At 39.9% G+C, this 15,441-nt stretch overlaps 1 protein-coding gene across 1 annotated transcript; it reads left to right on the top strand.

The window, feature by feature from the left end:
- The first annotated feature begins 209 nt into the window (after nucleotides 1-209).
- On the top strand, nucleotides 210-4,837 carry LOC145618430 (O-methyltransferase 1, chloroplastic-like). The gene is made up of 7 exons (XM_081673198.1): nucleotides 210-486; nucleotides 1,287-1,438; nucleotides 1,522-1,642; nucleotides 3,587-3,711; nucleotides 3,806-3,934; nucleotides 4,026-4,190; nucleotides 4,691-4,837. The coding sequence occupies exons 1-7, from the start codon at nucleotides 294-296 to the stop codon at nucleotides 4,760-4,762; spliced, it is 957 nt and encodes a 318-aa protein (XP_081529324.1). The 5' UTR covers nucleotides 210-293; the 3' UTR covers nucleotides 4,763-4,837.
- Nucleotides 4,838-15,441: the final 10,604 nt, after the last annotated feature.

The following is a 15,441-nucleotide window of genomic DNA, read 5'->3' as shown; positions in this document are numbered from 1 at the left end:
TGTGGCATTGGTGGAAAATATAATTTACATGTGGCATTATGAGGGTGATGGTTTGTATTTTTAAATACTAATAAAAAGTATAAATATTGTAAATGCTTTCTAAATAAGGAAATGGACCAAGTATTTAAAAACGGCCGTAAATAAAAAATGGATCAAGTATTTAAAAACGGAGGGAGTATAGTCATCTTGCTACGAAGTAGCCCGTATGATAAGACATGTAAGACTGTAATTGAAGTTGAATAGCTTTTCCCACTCAAATCTCTACCTTCTTTGGCAAATCTACCCTCTTAAAGATGGAAGCTTTACAATGTTTCAGGCATTTCAGCCATGTCCCCACCTTTGCTGCATTCCTCCATAACCAATACAACCTCAATAAATCGAAAAACCGATTCAGGGTCGCCGCAAATTTGAGCAGTGATGACGACCCTTTACTTCAAGCTGCCCTGCATTCAGCTACTCTTCGTTTCCAAGAGACCAATCGCCCAGGTAATCCTCTCCTTTACCACCTTCATTGTCTTCAAATTTTCATTTAGGCATTTTATCGAACAGTTGGTAGGCTTCTGTAAAATTTCATGGAAATCCAGGAATCAACTGTTGTATTAAAGTCTGTTAGTGTTTGTTTCAAATGGGTATTCACGAAATTAGGTGTTAATGTTTGTTTCAAATGGGTATTTACGAAATTAAGTGTTAATCTTTATTGTTCTTATAAATTGCTTCTCTATACATTACCATGGCAGCTGTTTTCAAAGTTGTTTCCCTAGTAGTGGCCTCCCTTTAAGTTGAATATGTGATTATTAGGTAATAGTTGGAACTTGAACAAACCATTGTATCAATTACACCCTTTATTAATCTAATGCAGAAGCCATACCATATGTTCCAGGCTTCAAGCTGCATGAATTTTGATTGATCGGCTAAATTCTGCCTTTGCCTGTCTGCCTGTTATGTTAATCAAAGGGAGAAAATAGATATAAGTTTATGTAGTAGTTTTATGTATTAATCAGTTGGTTTAGTATCAACTGCTTGAGAACTTGGCATAACGTCGTAAATAACCGAAAGAACAAAGGATGATATTGAAGTTCAATAAACTGCAGAAGTATATAAAATTAATCAATCCCTTATCATTCTAAGAAGTGATTGAAATAGAAAATTTAGCAGCCCAAATCCTGTAATGTCGATTCGATATTGTCTTAACTGTCTTTATTGTAAGGATTTTTCTTTGGCAATGGTTTGTGGTGCTCAGATTGTGATTCTAACATGTCGGGCCTCTGGCTTTTCTGCATTTGCAGACCCTCTTTTCCATGATCCTTATGTGGCTTGCTTGGTTCCTGCAAATATTCCTGTCTATATGGAGCAGCATGTGCACCCTTATTGCGTTGCTACCAAGTTCATTGATGATAGTTTGCTCCAAAATTTGAGAAATAACGATGAACTGAAACAGGTATGACTAGTCTTAACATGTGCAGCTTTCAGTTAATATCAAGGGCAGTGACTATGTTTGAGGGCATTATGAAAATTATGTAGGTTGTTTTATTGACAGATGGTGCAGATACCCGTGTTTATAGACTAACTTGGCCAAGTTCTACATTGATATTTGACATATCACCAGATAGAATCTACTCCGACGTATCTCAGAAGCTTAAAGGTATGTTGTGTGTACATCTGCAAAATGTGGTGGCCTCTTATACTTATGTTCGTGAAGATTTCAAATATTGATATCGAAATCATTAGAATCTTAATTTTTTCCATTCCCAATAGCATCAGGGTGTTGATGTTGCGATTAGTGCTTATGAGCTATAAAAAATGTTTCGACTTTCTATATCATATTTCCATGATTCCATTTGATACATTGAGAGTAGTACTCTTCTTATGGCTGTGCTCTTTTGATTTTTGGGAAATTTTATATGGTAGCCTCTAGTTTGTGCAATTTCTATTTGGTGGAATTTTTTTATTGACCATTTATTAAGAGACCCTTTATTGTTGCATAATTTTCAAATGTGCCGTTTTTGTGTTTTATATGGCTAACCTAGCTATAAATGACTAATTCTTAACCTAAATCTAAACATTACTAACTCACCCCTAATTTACACCGCACCACCACCAATTCCCACCAACTAAACCTCCAGAACCACTGAACCACCATCACCTAGCTGTTACCACCATCAACACCATAGCCTAGCTGCTACTGGCTACCTCCACCAAGACCATCGCCCACCAACCACATCTAACCCAAAACCACTCTACATTCACCCAAAACCAACAACATGCAACTTCTGCTACACCTACATCGCATATCCTTCACGACAACATAACTGACCCGGCTACTATCGCCACCATTGTAGCCATAGAGCACTCACGATTCACCTCATTTGACCCTTGCTGCACCTTAAAACCCTAACCTACGCCCAACTCCCTTGCTACGCTCAACCCACACCGACAGTAGCAGCTTGCAAATTGTGGCACACAAAACCCCCAATTCGATTTAGCTTGCAATTTGTTCAACTAAATCAATTTCGAGGTGGAATCTAGGCTGGGGTGGGTGGTTTGGGTGGGCGGGCTGTTTCAGGTTAGTGGAGGTGGTGTTGGGGTGAGGTCGGGGTGGGTTTGAGGTGAGGAAAGTGAGGTTGGGTGGTTTTTGGTAGGTGGGGCCATGGGGGTAATTTTGGGTGGTGGGGTTGGGTAGGGTTGCTTCTGGGTGGCTGGATGGTGGAGTTTCGATGGTAGCTGGGTGGTGGTAGTGAGTCATCAAGGGTTTTGATTAAACAATGTAGGGGTGAGTTAGTAATTATAGTTATTTAAGTTTATGTTACTCTATATGAATACTACAAGAGGGGGGTTGAATTGTATTATGCGAAGTTTGCCTAACATTTTGCGGAATATACTGAAGCTAAAGGAACTCAATGACAAGCAAAACTTTAGCGTGGAGAACTTCTTGACCCTAAACAAGAAGAAAACCATGACCATTAGGGATTTTAAACAAAGATTATTTACTAGAATAGGGCAACAACCTATTACAAGCTTCTGTTCCTAAAAGAACTTCTCTGTCCTCAGTTTCTACTCCAAAGCACTAGTCCTGTCAAGGAACTCTTCCTATGTGTCTTTACTTGAAGGCTTCCTTTGCTCCTTGAATGTCCTTTTATGGACCGAATACACATACCCTGTTCTCAAGCACCCCTAAAACACTAAAGCCATTAGTACCTTTATATAAGTTTGTCTCGTGTCATCATCGAAACATCAAGGTCAACAGTTAAATAATGAAGATGAACCAAGAAAACATGGGTTTTGTCCATTTAAGGATAATTAGTGCACACATTAGACTTATACAATTCTAGGAGGTCAATATAGAATATGGCGAAAAAAAAAATTCCACCAGATAGAAAATGCAAAAACTAGAGGCTACCATGTAGAATTTCCCTTGAATTTTTTACTTAATAAATTTCATGAATATCTTGGTGCAATTTTTCATTTCATGGAAGTTTTTATGTATCATAAATCTTCTAATAAACTCATTATATCTTGCAGTCTGCCTGTGTATTTCTGTAACTAGAGGATTGTGTCTTGAGTCTTGACATGGTTTATCAAATTTTAGATATTGGTGCTCAGATCAGCAGGAGCTGCTTATTGCTTCATGTTTCACTAGAGTCTTCTAACATACAAGAAGTCCTGCGTAAGAAAGGATTTAATGGTAACCGCCCCAGTATATGGGCTCTCCAGGTTTTCATGTCATCGACATTTGTCTGTCTTTACCCTTCTATTTACTATAGATCAGTGCACTTTATTGAAGTAAATGTAATTTTTCCTCTTGCAGGGTCTGCCTTTAATGACATTGACAAGTTTTGAAGATATTCTGTCTGTTGTCAGTAGTTTAGCCATGAAGGGAAGTCTTGTAATGGGAGAAGTCCCTGTCTGTTTAGCAGAAACTGAAGTTGAGTTGAAGGTAGTTACATTTCCCTGTCATGCTTGCTTTGAACCTAACTTGCATCCTTTTCTCTATTAAAGACTATTTGTTACTTTTTATTCATTCCCAGACCAGTCATGAAGAATGGATGCACAAGCTTTTCATGCGCCATGGATTTCAGGTTCATGTGATTGACTATAAAGATGTGGCTAGAAGTTTGTGTAGAGATCTATCAGACGAAACCTCCTGCACTATGCTCTTTGTTGCAGAGCATATGAGATTTTCAGATGATCAGGTTAGAGCACATATGATCTTCCATTCATACTTAGTTTCACCTGTGATATGGGAGAAAAAAGGGCTTTAATTGTGGAATTGGCTTTGAAATACTATAACATATGTGTTTTTGACGCTTTTCCCATTCCATTTCTAAGATGAAGTTAACAGGATGGGATCATGTGTTTCACATCCAACTTTGTCATATCACCTAGTTGAGGCACAACTGCACAACTAAAGATAATGGGATATAAGATGAGACATACATAATATAATTTGATAAATTATCTCTACTAGTATCTGTCAAAATGTCGTCGTAGAATAAATTAGCTGTAATGTAGACTTTGTCCAATGTTTGCCTATGAAGTTATAAACTGTGATTAAAATCTTTTCTCAAAGCAATAGAAACGATGCGGGGTCTTGAGTTGAGAAATTGAGTTGATAAATTTTTACTGAAATGCCTTAAATTTTTCTTTTTTATTATTTAAAACATTGTACTAATATTGTTGGACATCTATGCAGATGGAAATGTGGCGAAGTGAATTTCAAAGGACTGAAGAGGAAGCTGATGAGGAAGGGTTTGAAGATCTGTAAACATATTCAAGGAGTTTTTAATTATTAGTTATAAGCATTCAAAATGTTTTGAAGTCCAAAAAAATATTTAATCAATTTTGTCCTGCAATTTTAAATTCGTTAGACAATTTCCTTATCAAAAACTATGCGTATGTTAAATCAATCAGTCCAAGTTCAGTAAAAACAAATTGCAATTAGTAAAAATAAGTAATTTTAAAAAACAAAAATAATATTAACTTAATTAATTTAAATTTTAACCTGTCAAAATAATTAATTTAAGTTAGCAAAAATAATATAATTTCTGCAAACTAGATAAAATAAATAATCTCAATAGAAAAAATTTCAATTATGAAAAATTTATTTAAATTCCTTGAGACCCCTTATATTCCAAGAGAGAACTATCATGAGTCATGACCCCAGAAGGGGATTACCTTCACCCCCGATAGGATTTGCAATTCGTAGTCTCATGCAAGGGGTCAGCCTAGGCCTTTAATCACATACGCTCGAAGGAAGCCCAAGGAGAAGATTCCAGCAACTTGAGGAAGAGTGGGAAATTCTGTTAGGAAGTTTGTTATGGGGTTTCAGGGTACTTTAGTAATTATGAGAATAAGTTTGTTATTCTTAGCTGTAAGAAGAGGCTATATATAGGAGTTTTGTAATAGAGAAGGTATGCAAAAAAAATATATTGATTGAGTTAGTTTGTTGGAGAGATTCCTTCCTCTCGAAAGAAGGAGAGCTGTATTGGTTAATTTCCCTGATTATCAATACAACATACCCATTTCTGTTCCTATTATTTTCTGTGTGCTTGGTGTGTGCTCTGTTCTGATCCAGGTCCTAGCAATTTGGTATCAGAGCAACCGCGATCTCACCTGTGCAAACAATGGCTCGATTGACCCATGCTCAACGTTTGGATTTGCTGGAGCAGGAAATCGCTGGAGTTCCTAATTGCGTTGCTCAGGAGATCACCTCAGCATTGGTGGCATTCAAGGCTGATATCACCATTTCAGTGGGACAATCCATTTGCTGGTGCGCCACCACACTTGGCGGTTGCAGAGGGTGGCGATCAAGGGGGACAATCGAACTGGCGGTTGCGCAAGCTTGATTTGCCCCTGTTTGATGGCACAAATCCTGATGGTGGATTCTCCGGGCTGAGAGATTCTTCCATTTTTATCGACTCACTACAGAGGACCAGTTGGAGGCGGCGGTGGTCGCGCTTGAAGGCGACGCGCTGCTTTGGTATCAATGGGAACACCGCAGACATCTGTTGCTCACGTGGGATGCTCTGAAGAAGCTGATACTCCGGCGATTCAGAACCACCGCGACTGGTACACTGCATGAACAGTGGCTAGCCCACCACCAGACAGGTACGGTGGCTGATTATCGGCGCCGTTTCATCGAATTGCTCGCTCCGATTGAAGGTGTGCCTGAGGAAATTGCGAAAGGGCAGTACATTAATGGGTTGAAGGAGGATATCCGGGTCGAGGTCCGGATCCTGGATCCAGTAACATTGGATCAGGCCATGGAGCTTTCTATGCGGATTGATGAAAAGCTCAAGCTCGGCCCAAGGCCCAAAACAAATAACAGCCTACCCACTTGGAAAACTCCTTACCCGATTTCTCGACCCAACCCAGCTACTCACACCCAAATTAATTCCACCCCAAACACAAACCCGTACCTAAACACTACCCACCAGCCTAACTCAACCCGAACCACCTACAACAACCACAAAAACTCCGGTGAGATAAGGAGGTTGACGGAGAAGGAAGTCCAGCAGAAACAGGAACAAGGGTTATGTTTCCGATGCGATGAGAAGTGGAATATCAATCATCGTTGTCGCCGCCGGGAGTTGAGCGTTTTGCTCACCGTTGAGGGTGACGAAAAGGAGGACGGCGACGACAGTGAGTTTGTAGCGGTTGAGATTGCTGACACCACACCACCTCCACCTATACCCCAGCCACTTGAACCTAACCTAAACACAAACCCACCCTCAAACACGGGAGTCTCTTTGAGCTCGGTTATGGGTCTGACGAACCCGAAAACAATGCGCATGTTGGGCACCATCAATGGGGGCAAGGTGATAGTGATGGTGGACCCAGGGGTAACACATAATTTCCTCTCCGCTGCCGCAGCACTCCAATTACAGGTTCCGATCACTAATTCGAAGAATTTTGGGGTTACTCTGGGAACAGGGGAAGCAGTACAAGGGGAAGGTGAGAGCAAAGGTGTTCTGCTAGACCTTCAAGGGGTCACAATTGTTGAGGATTTTCTAATCCTTCCTCTGGGAAACTCAGATGTCATATTAGGCATCCAATGGCTGGAGAAATTGGGTACCATCGCTTCCAATTGGAAGACTCAGACCTTGAAATTTCAGGTTGGAGGGGAAATGGTTACATTGAAGGGAGACCCGCAGTTGGAGAGGACTTGTATCTCTCTCAAAGCTATGGTGAGAACTTTACAGAAAGAAGGGCATGGTTTTTTGCTAGAATTTAACCAGCTGGAAGGACAAAAGGGAGAAGAACACCAAATTCCTGCTGCACTTAGACCTCTTACTGATCGGTTTCAGCAAGTATTCCAGATGCCAGAAGGACTACCTCCCTCTAGTACCATTGAACATTCCATTACCTTGAACAATGGGACTAACCCGATCAGTGTACGACCTTATAGATACCCCCAGTACCAGAAGGATGAAATTGAGAGGCTGGTGCAGGACATGCTTAAGGCTGGAATAATCCAACCTTCTTCCAGTGCGTTTTCTAGCCCTGTACTTCTCGTAAAAAAGAATGACGGTTCATGGCGCTTCTGTGTCGATTATAGGGCACTCAATAAGGAAACAATCCCTGACAAATTTCCGATACCCGTGATCGATGAATTACTTGATGAACTCTATGGTGCTACGGTGTTCACGAAATTAGACCTCAAGTCGGGGTATCATCAGATTCGAGTTAAGAAAGAAGATGTGCCCAAAACAGCGTTCCGTACTCACGAGGGTCATTACGAATTTCTCGTAATGCCTTTCGGGCTTACAAACGCCCCGGCTACTTTTCAGTCCTTAATGAACGAGGTGTTTAGGCCTTTTCTCAGGAAGTTCGTTCTGGTTTTTTTTATGATATACTCATCTATAGTCGGTCTATGGATGATCACTACCACCATTTGCAACAAGTGTTGCAAACTTTGGCTTCGCACTCCCTCTATGCCAATATGAAGAAGTGTGACTTTGGGAAGGAAAAGGTAGCCTACCTCGGCCATGTTATTTCAGCCTCGGGTGTAGAGGTTGATGCCTCAAAAATTCATGCCATGGTTAATTAGCCAGTGCCTATGAGTCTCAAGGACTTACGGGGGTTCTTAGGCCTCACGGGCTATTATAGAAAATTTATACAAGGTTATGCTGAAATTGCCAGGCCCTTGACGGAACAACTACGTAAGGATAGTTGGGGGTGGACTGCCGAGGCTACTCAAGCATTTGAAGCATTAAAGGTGGCGATGACTAGAGCACCAATCTTAGCTATGCCAAATTTCTCACTGCCCTTTATCATCGAATCTGATGCATCAGGGTTCGGGTTAGGGGCAGTATTGTTACAGGCAATACACCCGATTGCTTATTTCAGCAAAGTCTTGGGAATTAGAGCTCAAGCGAAGCCAATTTATGAGAAGGAGTTGATGGCTATCGTGTTTGCTATAGAGAAGTGGAGGCATTATTTATTGGGAAGGCAATTCATTGTACGCACGGATCAAAAGAGCTTGAGGTTTTTATTGGAACAACGGGAGGTTGGTCATGCTTACCAAAAATAGGTGAGCAAGTTGCTTGGGTACACCTTTGAGATACACTATAAGCCCGGTCCCACCAACAAGGTGGCCGATGCCTTATCAAGACAGCAAAGCCCTGAGATAGAGTGTGCAACCCTGGTAACATCTTGTGGAGTAAGCTGGGAATATGTCAAAGCCTTCATTGACAAGGACATGGGCTTACAGAAACTGATTGCTCAATTGAGTAAGGGGGAGTTAGCTCCGAAATGGTTCTCTCTTGACAACGGAGTGCTGAAATATAAGGGCAGAATTGTAGTACCTAGCAAGTCAGACCTCACTGCTCGTCTGCTCAAGGAGTACCATGACTCACCTGTGGGTGGGCATGCTGGTGATTTGAAAACATATCAGCGTCTTGCGGCAGAATGGTACTGGTTGGGTATGAGGCACGATGTGGCAAGCTATGTCAAACAATGCCATGTTTGTCAGCAGAACAAGGTTTCCACCCTCTCACCCTTAGGGTTGCTTCAACCCTTACCTATCCCCGACAAGGTTTGGGAGGACATTTCCATGGATTTTGTGGAGGGATTGCCTAAGTTGGGGGGATGGGACTCAATCTTGGTGGTGGTGGATCGTCTCACAAAATATGGGCACTTCATACCATTGAAGCATCCATTTACTGCTCAAGGGGTAGCTCTTTGTTTTTTGAAAGAAGTAGTAAGACTTCATGGAATTCCTTCATCGATTGTCTCAGATCGAGACAAGATATTTCTCAGCATTTTCTGGTCTGAGTTGTTCAAGCTTCAAGGCACACATTTGAGGAGAAGTACAGCTTATCACCCCGAGTCAGATGGTCAGACAGAGGTCCTTAATAAAGGTGTGGAATCATATCTTCGATGCTTTGTGAACGGGAAGCCCAAGAGTTGGGCAGCCTGGTTTCCATGGGCTGAGTATTGGTACCACACGGCATTCCACACAGCCACACACTGTACCCCCTTTAAGGCATTATATGGCAGGGACCCTCCCCATTTGGTGCGTTTTACTCCTGGCAGCACTTGTGTCTCTTCTATTGAAGATCAGTAGCTGGAAAGGGATGCTATTCTGGATGAATTAAAGTATCATTTGGTTCAGGCACAATGTTACATGAAACAATATGAAGATAAGAGTAGAAGAGATGGTGAATTTCAAGTGGGGGATTTGGTATATCTGAAACTACAACCATATAGGCAGCAGTCCTTGGCAAAGAGGAAGAATGAGAAGCTTTCCCTGAGGTACTATGGGCCTTACCCTGTTCTGCAAAGGGTTGGACAGGTAGCTTACAGGCTGCAGTTGCCTGATTCTGCAAGAATCCATCCTGTCTTTCACATTTCACAACTGAAAAAGACCATAGGAACAGGGCACTTACCCACCCAGCTTCCCTCTCAGCTTAATTCTGACTTAGTCCTTGATGTTGAACCTGAAGCAGTGTTGGGGGTGAGGTCTTCTCAGCAGGCTGTTGAAGTTTTAATCAAATGGAAAGGGTTGCAAGAGTTTGAGGCCACTTGGGAGCAATTCTCTGAGATAGATGACAGGTTCCCCTCTTTCCACCTTGAGGACAAGGTGCATGTTTGGGAAGGGGGTATTGCAAGGGGTCAGCCTAGGCCTTTAATCACATATGCTCGAAGGAAGCCCAAGGAGAAGATTCCAGCAACTTGAGGAAGAGTGGGAAATTCTGTTAGGAAGTTTGTTATGGGGTTTCAGGGTACTTTAGTAATTATGAGAATAAGTTTGTTATTCTTAGCTGTAAGAAGAGGCTAGATGCTGTGTATCTGATTATATATAGGAGTTTTGTAATAGAGAAGGTATGCAAAAAAAAATATTGATTGAGTTAGTTTGTTGGAGAGATTCCTTCCTCTCGAAAGAAGGAGACCTGTATTGGTTAATTTCCCTGATTATCAATACAACATACCCATTTCTGTTCCTATTATTTTCTGTGTGCTTGGTGTGTGCTCTGTTCTGATCCAGGTCCTAGCATCTCAGTATCATCAATATCGGTCATCATTAACATCATTAGTCAAAGGTAGGTAAGCATTTGAGCTAGACACAGGAAAGGTGATATGTGTGCTGACTTTCTTCTTTGATTTCTTGCCAACAACCCGCCATTCATCAGGTTTCTGAATCTGAGGAGCAGGAGTGACTTCCTTAACAGGTTCAGCAGCTTAAGGGACATTATCAGTATTGGCTTGTTTAGGAACCTAAACTTTCTTAACCTATGCTTGAGCAGGCTTACTAGCAGCAGTTTTCTGCCTCTAAATAGACTTTTGGGGTGCAGCACAGTCATGCCCCATCACCCAGACAAAACTAGGCAAAAGTTTAGTTACATCAACTTTAATGAGAAATCTAGCAAAAGAAACCCTAAGCTGCCTAGAAGTGCATTCATCACCATAAATTGGGACTCCAATCAGACTACCAATTCTACTTAAGGTATAAGCACCCCAGTAGTTCAAAAGTAGATTAGGCTTAAGGTATTAGCACCCCACTACCAATGACTCCGTGTGCTGATAGGAGATATTGGGGAGGGACAAAATCTGGGATTTATGTTGTTCGATTGGGCTATTGGCTGGCGAAGCTGGGAAGTATTGAGGGGCATGTTGAGAACATCAATGAAGGCGTGTGGAAATTAGTATGGAAGATCTGTGGCCCCCCAAAACTCCAACACTTTATATGGAGCGTTGTGAAGGGCAACTTGGCTGTCAAATCTAGACTCCGTCACCGCCACATTATCAATGATAGCTCGTGCCAGATTTGTGGGGCAATGGAAGAATCCATCATACACACCCTCTTTGAGTGTGAAGCTGCGAAGGAGATTTGGGAGCACATTTGGTGGATGCATCAAACGAGTCTTTTGTTGCTCTGTGGGATTGGTTGATGCGCAAATACTCATTTGATGTGGTTTGTTCTATGGCTGTGATAATGTGGGCTGCTTAGAGGTGCAGAAACTTGCAAATCTTTTATAATGAAAGACCCAACTTCGTGTTGCTTGCTGCAGGTTTTTGCAAATTAGTGTAGGATTATAACTCTTATGCTCATAAGGTTATTGCGCGGGCTGTTGGTCAAGCTAGTATCACTAGCCGCGATAGGTGGCTTCCTCCTTCGCCTGGGTGTTTAAAGTTCAATACCGATGCACACGTTCCTAACTCAGGTGTTGCTGGTCTTGGTGTGATGGGACGTAATGTAGAGGGGGAACTTGTGTGTGCTGCTACAAAGAGGGTTCATGGCTCACAACCTGAATATGTTGAGGCAATGGTTGTGTTGTATGCTTTGAGGCTGGCGAGAAGGGCGGGGTACAAGACCATTTGGATAATTGGATCGAGTGTGATGCGGTAAATGTGGTCAAGCAGGTGAATGCAAATAGCTGGGGACTTACTCCTTTATTTGTTATTTACGATGATATTAGGATAGATAGAGTTTGGTTTGATAGTTGTATTATTACTCATGTTAATTGTTCATGTAACGCCGTCGCCCATCTAGTTACAACTTGCAAGGTGGGAAACGGGTGATCACTTGGAGTATGACTTTGGTGGGATTAGACTTTTCTTAATAAAATGCTCTATTGATTTCGTTCAAAAAAAAATATTAAACTAAAACTTAAAGCATGTCTTTTAACACTAAAACTAAAACTTAAAGCATGACTTTTAACACTTAAGCCTTTACAACAACTTTTGACATTAAAAACAATATTAAACTTGAACTGGCTGGAAATGTTGCAGATTAGGGACTCCTTACAAACCAAGGAGCAAAAACATACTACACACCATAAAGAGAGAAACGGAGAGAATCAAAACTATTTGACCATGGCTAGTTTTTCCTTACCTGGCGGGATTAACTTATCACCAAGTAAGGTACTCAAACGGGTCACTTGAAGAAACCAAACCAATACTACTCCAAAGAAACCAAACCAATATGCTCGCCGAAGTACGGCCGCGGCGCCGGAACTCCGGCGAGCTCCTAGGGTTTTAAAGGGGAAAGTTGAAACAGGAGGAGAAAGAAGAGAGGATTTTAAGAGATGAGAGAGAACGGCTTGATTCTCGATATCTATTTTTACGATAACATTTTATTGATACTTGATAGCTAACCATTACTTTCATTGCTAACAGCTACCTCCAAAACTATATTTTGCCTAACACGCCTTTCTTGAATAGCACCTCCAATTCTATAAACCAAAAATAATACTAACTCCGTCCCCTTTTAATAGTCCCTTATTAGCAAATTTTAGTCCCAAAATGTTCACCCCATTTGCTTTTCCAACAACCATTAATATTAATTTTTTTACCAAAATTTCCTCCAATTTGCAACAATACTTGTACAAAATTAAATTTCCCATGTAAATTTTGTTTTCCCGTGTACTTTTATTATTTTATCTCTCTATTTTTTTTGTATACCCCATGTCAATTTACTTTTTCAATGTACTTTTACTATTCATATTTGTGTTTATTAATTCCCATAAAAATACACATAAGGGATTATCAAAAGGGGATGGAGGGAGTAGTAATAATAAGTAACTTTAAGGGAATAATATTTCATCTTTTTAAGTTATTTAGAGGTAAGGTGAAGTAAATAACAAAAATAATAGTAATAATAAGTAACTCAAAAGCACCTCTAATTCTATTTGATGTTAAGGGAATAATATTTCTTCATTGAAATAACTGATTTTTACTAAACTAAACTTAGTTTTACTAAACATAAATTATTTTTATTGAAATAAAATTATTTTGTTAAGTGTTATTTTTGTAAGGTGAAGTGAACAACGCCTAAAAGTGAGATAACAACGGTTTAAATCAATTGTGAGTATTCGGGTCTGTTCTGTTCACCTTATTTTCACTTATTTCAGGTGTAATAAGTTTAGATAAGTTCAGTTAAGTTCATATAAGGTCTAATAAGTTTTAATAAGGATTAACCAAGTACAAATTTCATCTAAAATAAGTTTTAATAAGGTCTAATAAGTTCAGATAAGTTCTGGTAAGTTTAGATAAGTTAAGATAAGTTCAGATCAGTGAAAATCAGGTGAATAGAACACACCCTTAAATACATATTTTATGAGTAAACACAAATAAAAAGTGTATTAAAATATTCCCATTATTCATGCTACTTTCAATTGCAAAGCAGCTAGTGAAATATGGGCTAGCAGTGACTTTACAGCAATTATCAACCAAGCTCCTTCCTCCTTCTTCAGTGACAGTATGGAGTGGATAACCGCCAAGGCAAATAAAGATAAATTCCTTCAAATATCCTCACTTGGGCTGCATGGCATTGTAGAAATAAGTAGACTTTTGATAATGCTACTATTGCTCCAGTAGAGAGGTTCTTATATATACCCGGGTGTACAGTATAGCCATGAATATTTGTTCTCATTTTGATGATTGTTTTTCATTATACCATCAATTAAAGAATCAAAACTAACCTTAGTTTAGTTGGGTGTACGGTACACGCGGGTGTACATAACAAATTCTAGCTCCAGTAAGCATTGCTATGGGTTTTGTTAAATTGGTCAATGATTAATGAGTATGCTCAAACGGTGTTTAAAGGAACTAGTGGCAGACATGTTCCTTGTGTGAATTCATGGAGTTGCCCTCCTAGTGGAGTCATAAAAAATAATTGTGACGCCCACATTGGAGCCAGATCAAAGCTGGGTGTGGTGATGAGGGATGAAAAAGGGTCTATTTTTGCTGCAGTTGTTAGACGAACTGGTGCGGTGTGGACAGTTGATGTTGCAGAAGCTGCAGCTTGCAGATTTGGCATGAGTTTGGCTAGACGGTTGGACTACTCAATGGTTCAGCTGGAGTGCGACGCTAGCTCGGTTGTTTCGGGCATCAGATCAAAGGCTACTGGGTTTACTCCCTTCTTCCTTATGTAAGATGATTTGTTACTATGTCTTTGTCTTTTGATTTCTTTATTGTTCTCATGTAAAACAGGCGAGAAATACTCCAACTCATTTAGGGCCTGTTTTCTTTGGCTTATTTTCAGTTTAGTTCCTAATTTTCTAATCATAAAATATTCAGTTCAGCCAGCTCAGTTCAGTAAATCAGAATAGACCTTAGTTGCCAGATGGGACACTAAAGGATGTGATGAGTTTGTTTGTTTTGGACCTTTTTCCCAAAGCCTCACAACTTTGGCGGAACTTGATTTAATGTAACCCCGCTCTGTTTTCTTTCAAAAAAAAAAATATTCCATTATAAAAAAAGTGCAAATAATATGCAACTTTCTAAAAAGAAAAATGGTCCAATTTTGAAAAGAAATAAAAGAGGAAATAATTGTTATATCTGGATTTGTAAATAATAATTTGAACAAAATAGGGTTGATAAAAAAGACAAAACCGCAGAAATTCTTGGACAAATTTTTGCATGAGTCAATTATCTGATGCTATTACTAAAAGTTTTGGAATTTAAATTGGGTAAAAAATTAAGGAAAAAAAAAAGTGGTTGGCCACACCGTTTGACCAACTATAAGTATATAATAGTGGTTACTTCATTAATGTTAGGGGGCGTTTAGTTTGCGGATTATAAGTATGAGGTATGGGTTTAGAATGACCAAAACTCATACCATATGTTTGGTTGTCAAAAATATGATTTTAAAACTCATACCTCAAACCCATAAGGTATGGGGTTTAGAAACCTTAGGAGGGAGGTGGGTTTGGCTCATTCCATACCCTTAGGTATCAAATACATGAAATTAAGAGGATGATATTTTATTCCAGAATTGAACCAAACACATGGTATTAAGTATCAAGTTCCAACCCGATACCACCTTAACCCTATTCCTGATTTCAAACCTATACCACTTTGCAAACCAAACACCCCCTTATAAAGTGTTAGTCAGTGTTACAGTGGTTATTTGTCAGCATTATAGTGGTTAGTGAGTGTTATAAGGGTTACTCGGTTAGTGTTATATGATTACTTTGTTTTTTTTACATGTGGCCACAT

The sequence above is a fragment of the Chenopodium album genome, chromosome 26, assembly GCF_948465745.1.
Source record: "Chenopodium album chromosome 26, dcCheAlbu1.1, whole genome shotgun sequence".
In the NCBI taxonomy this organism is placed as follows: Eukaryota; Viridiplantae; Streptophyta; class Magnoliopsida; order Caryophyllales; family Amaranthaceae; genus Chenopodium; species Chenopodium album.
This window is presented reverse-complemented; position numbering and strand designations above follow the sequence as displayed.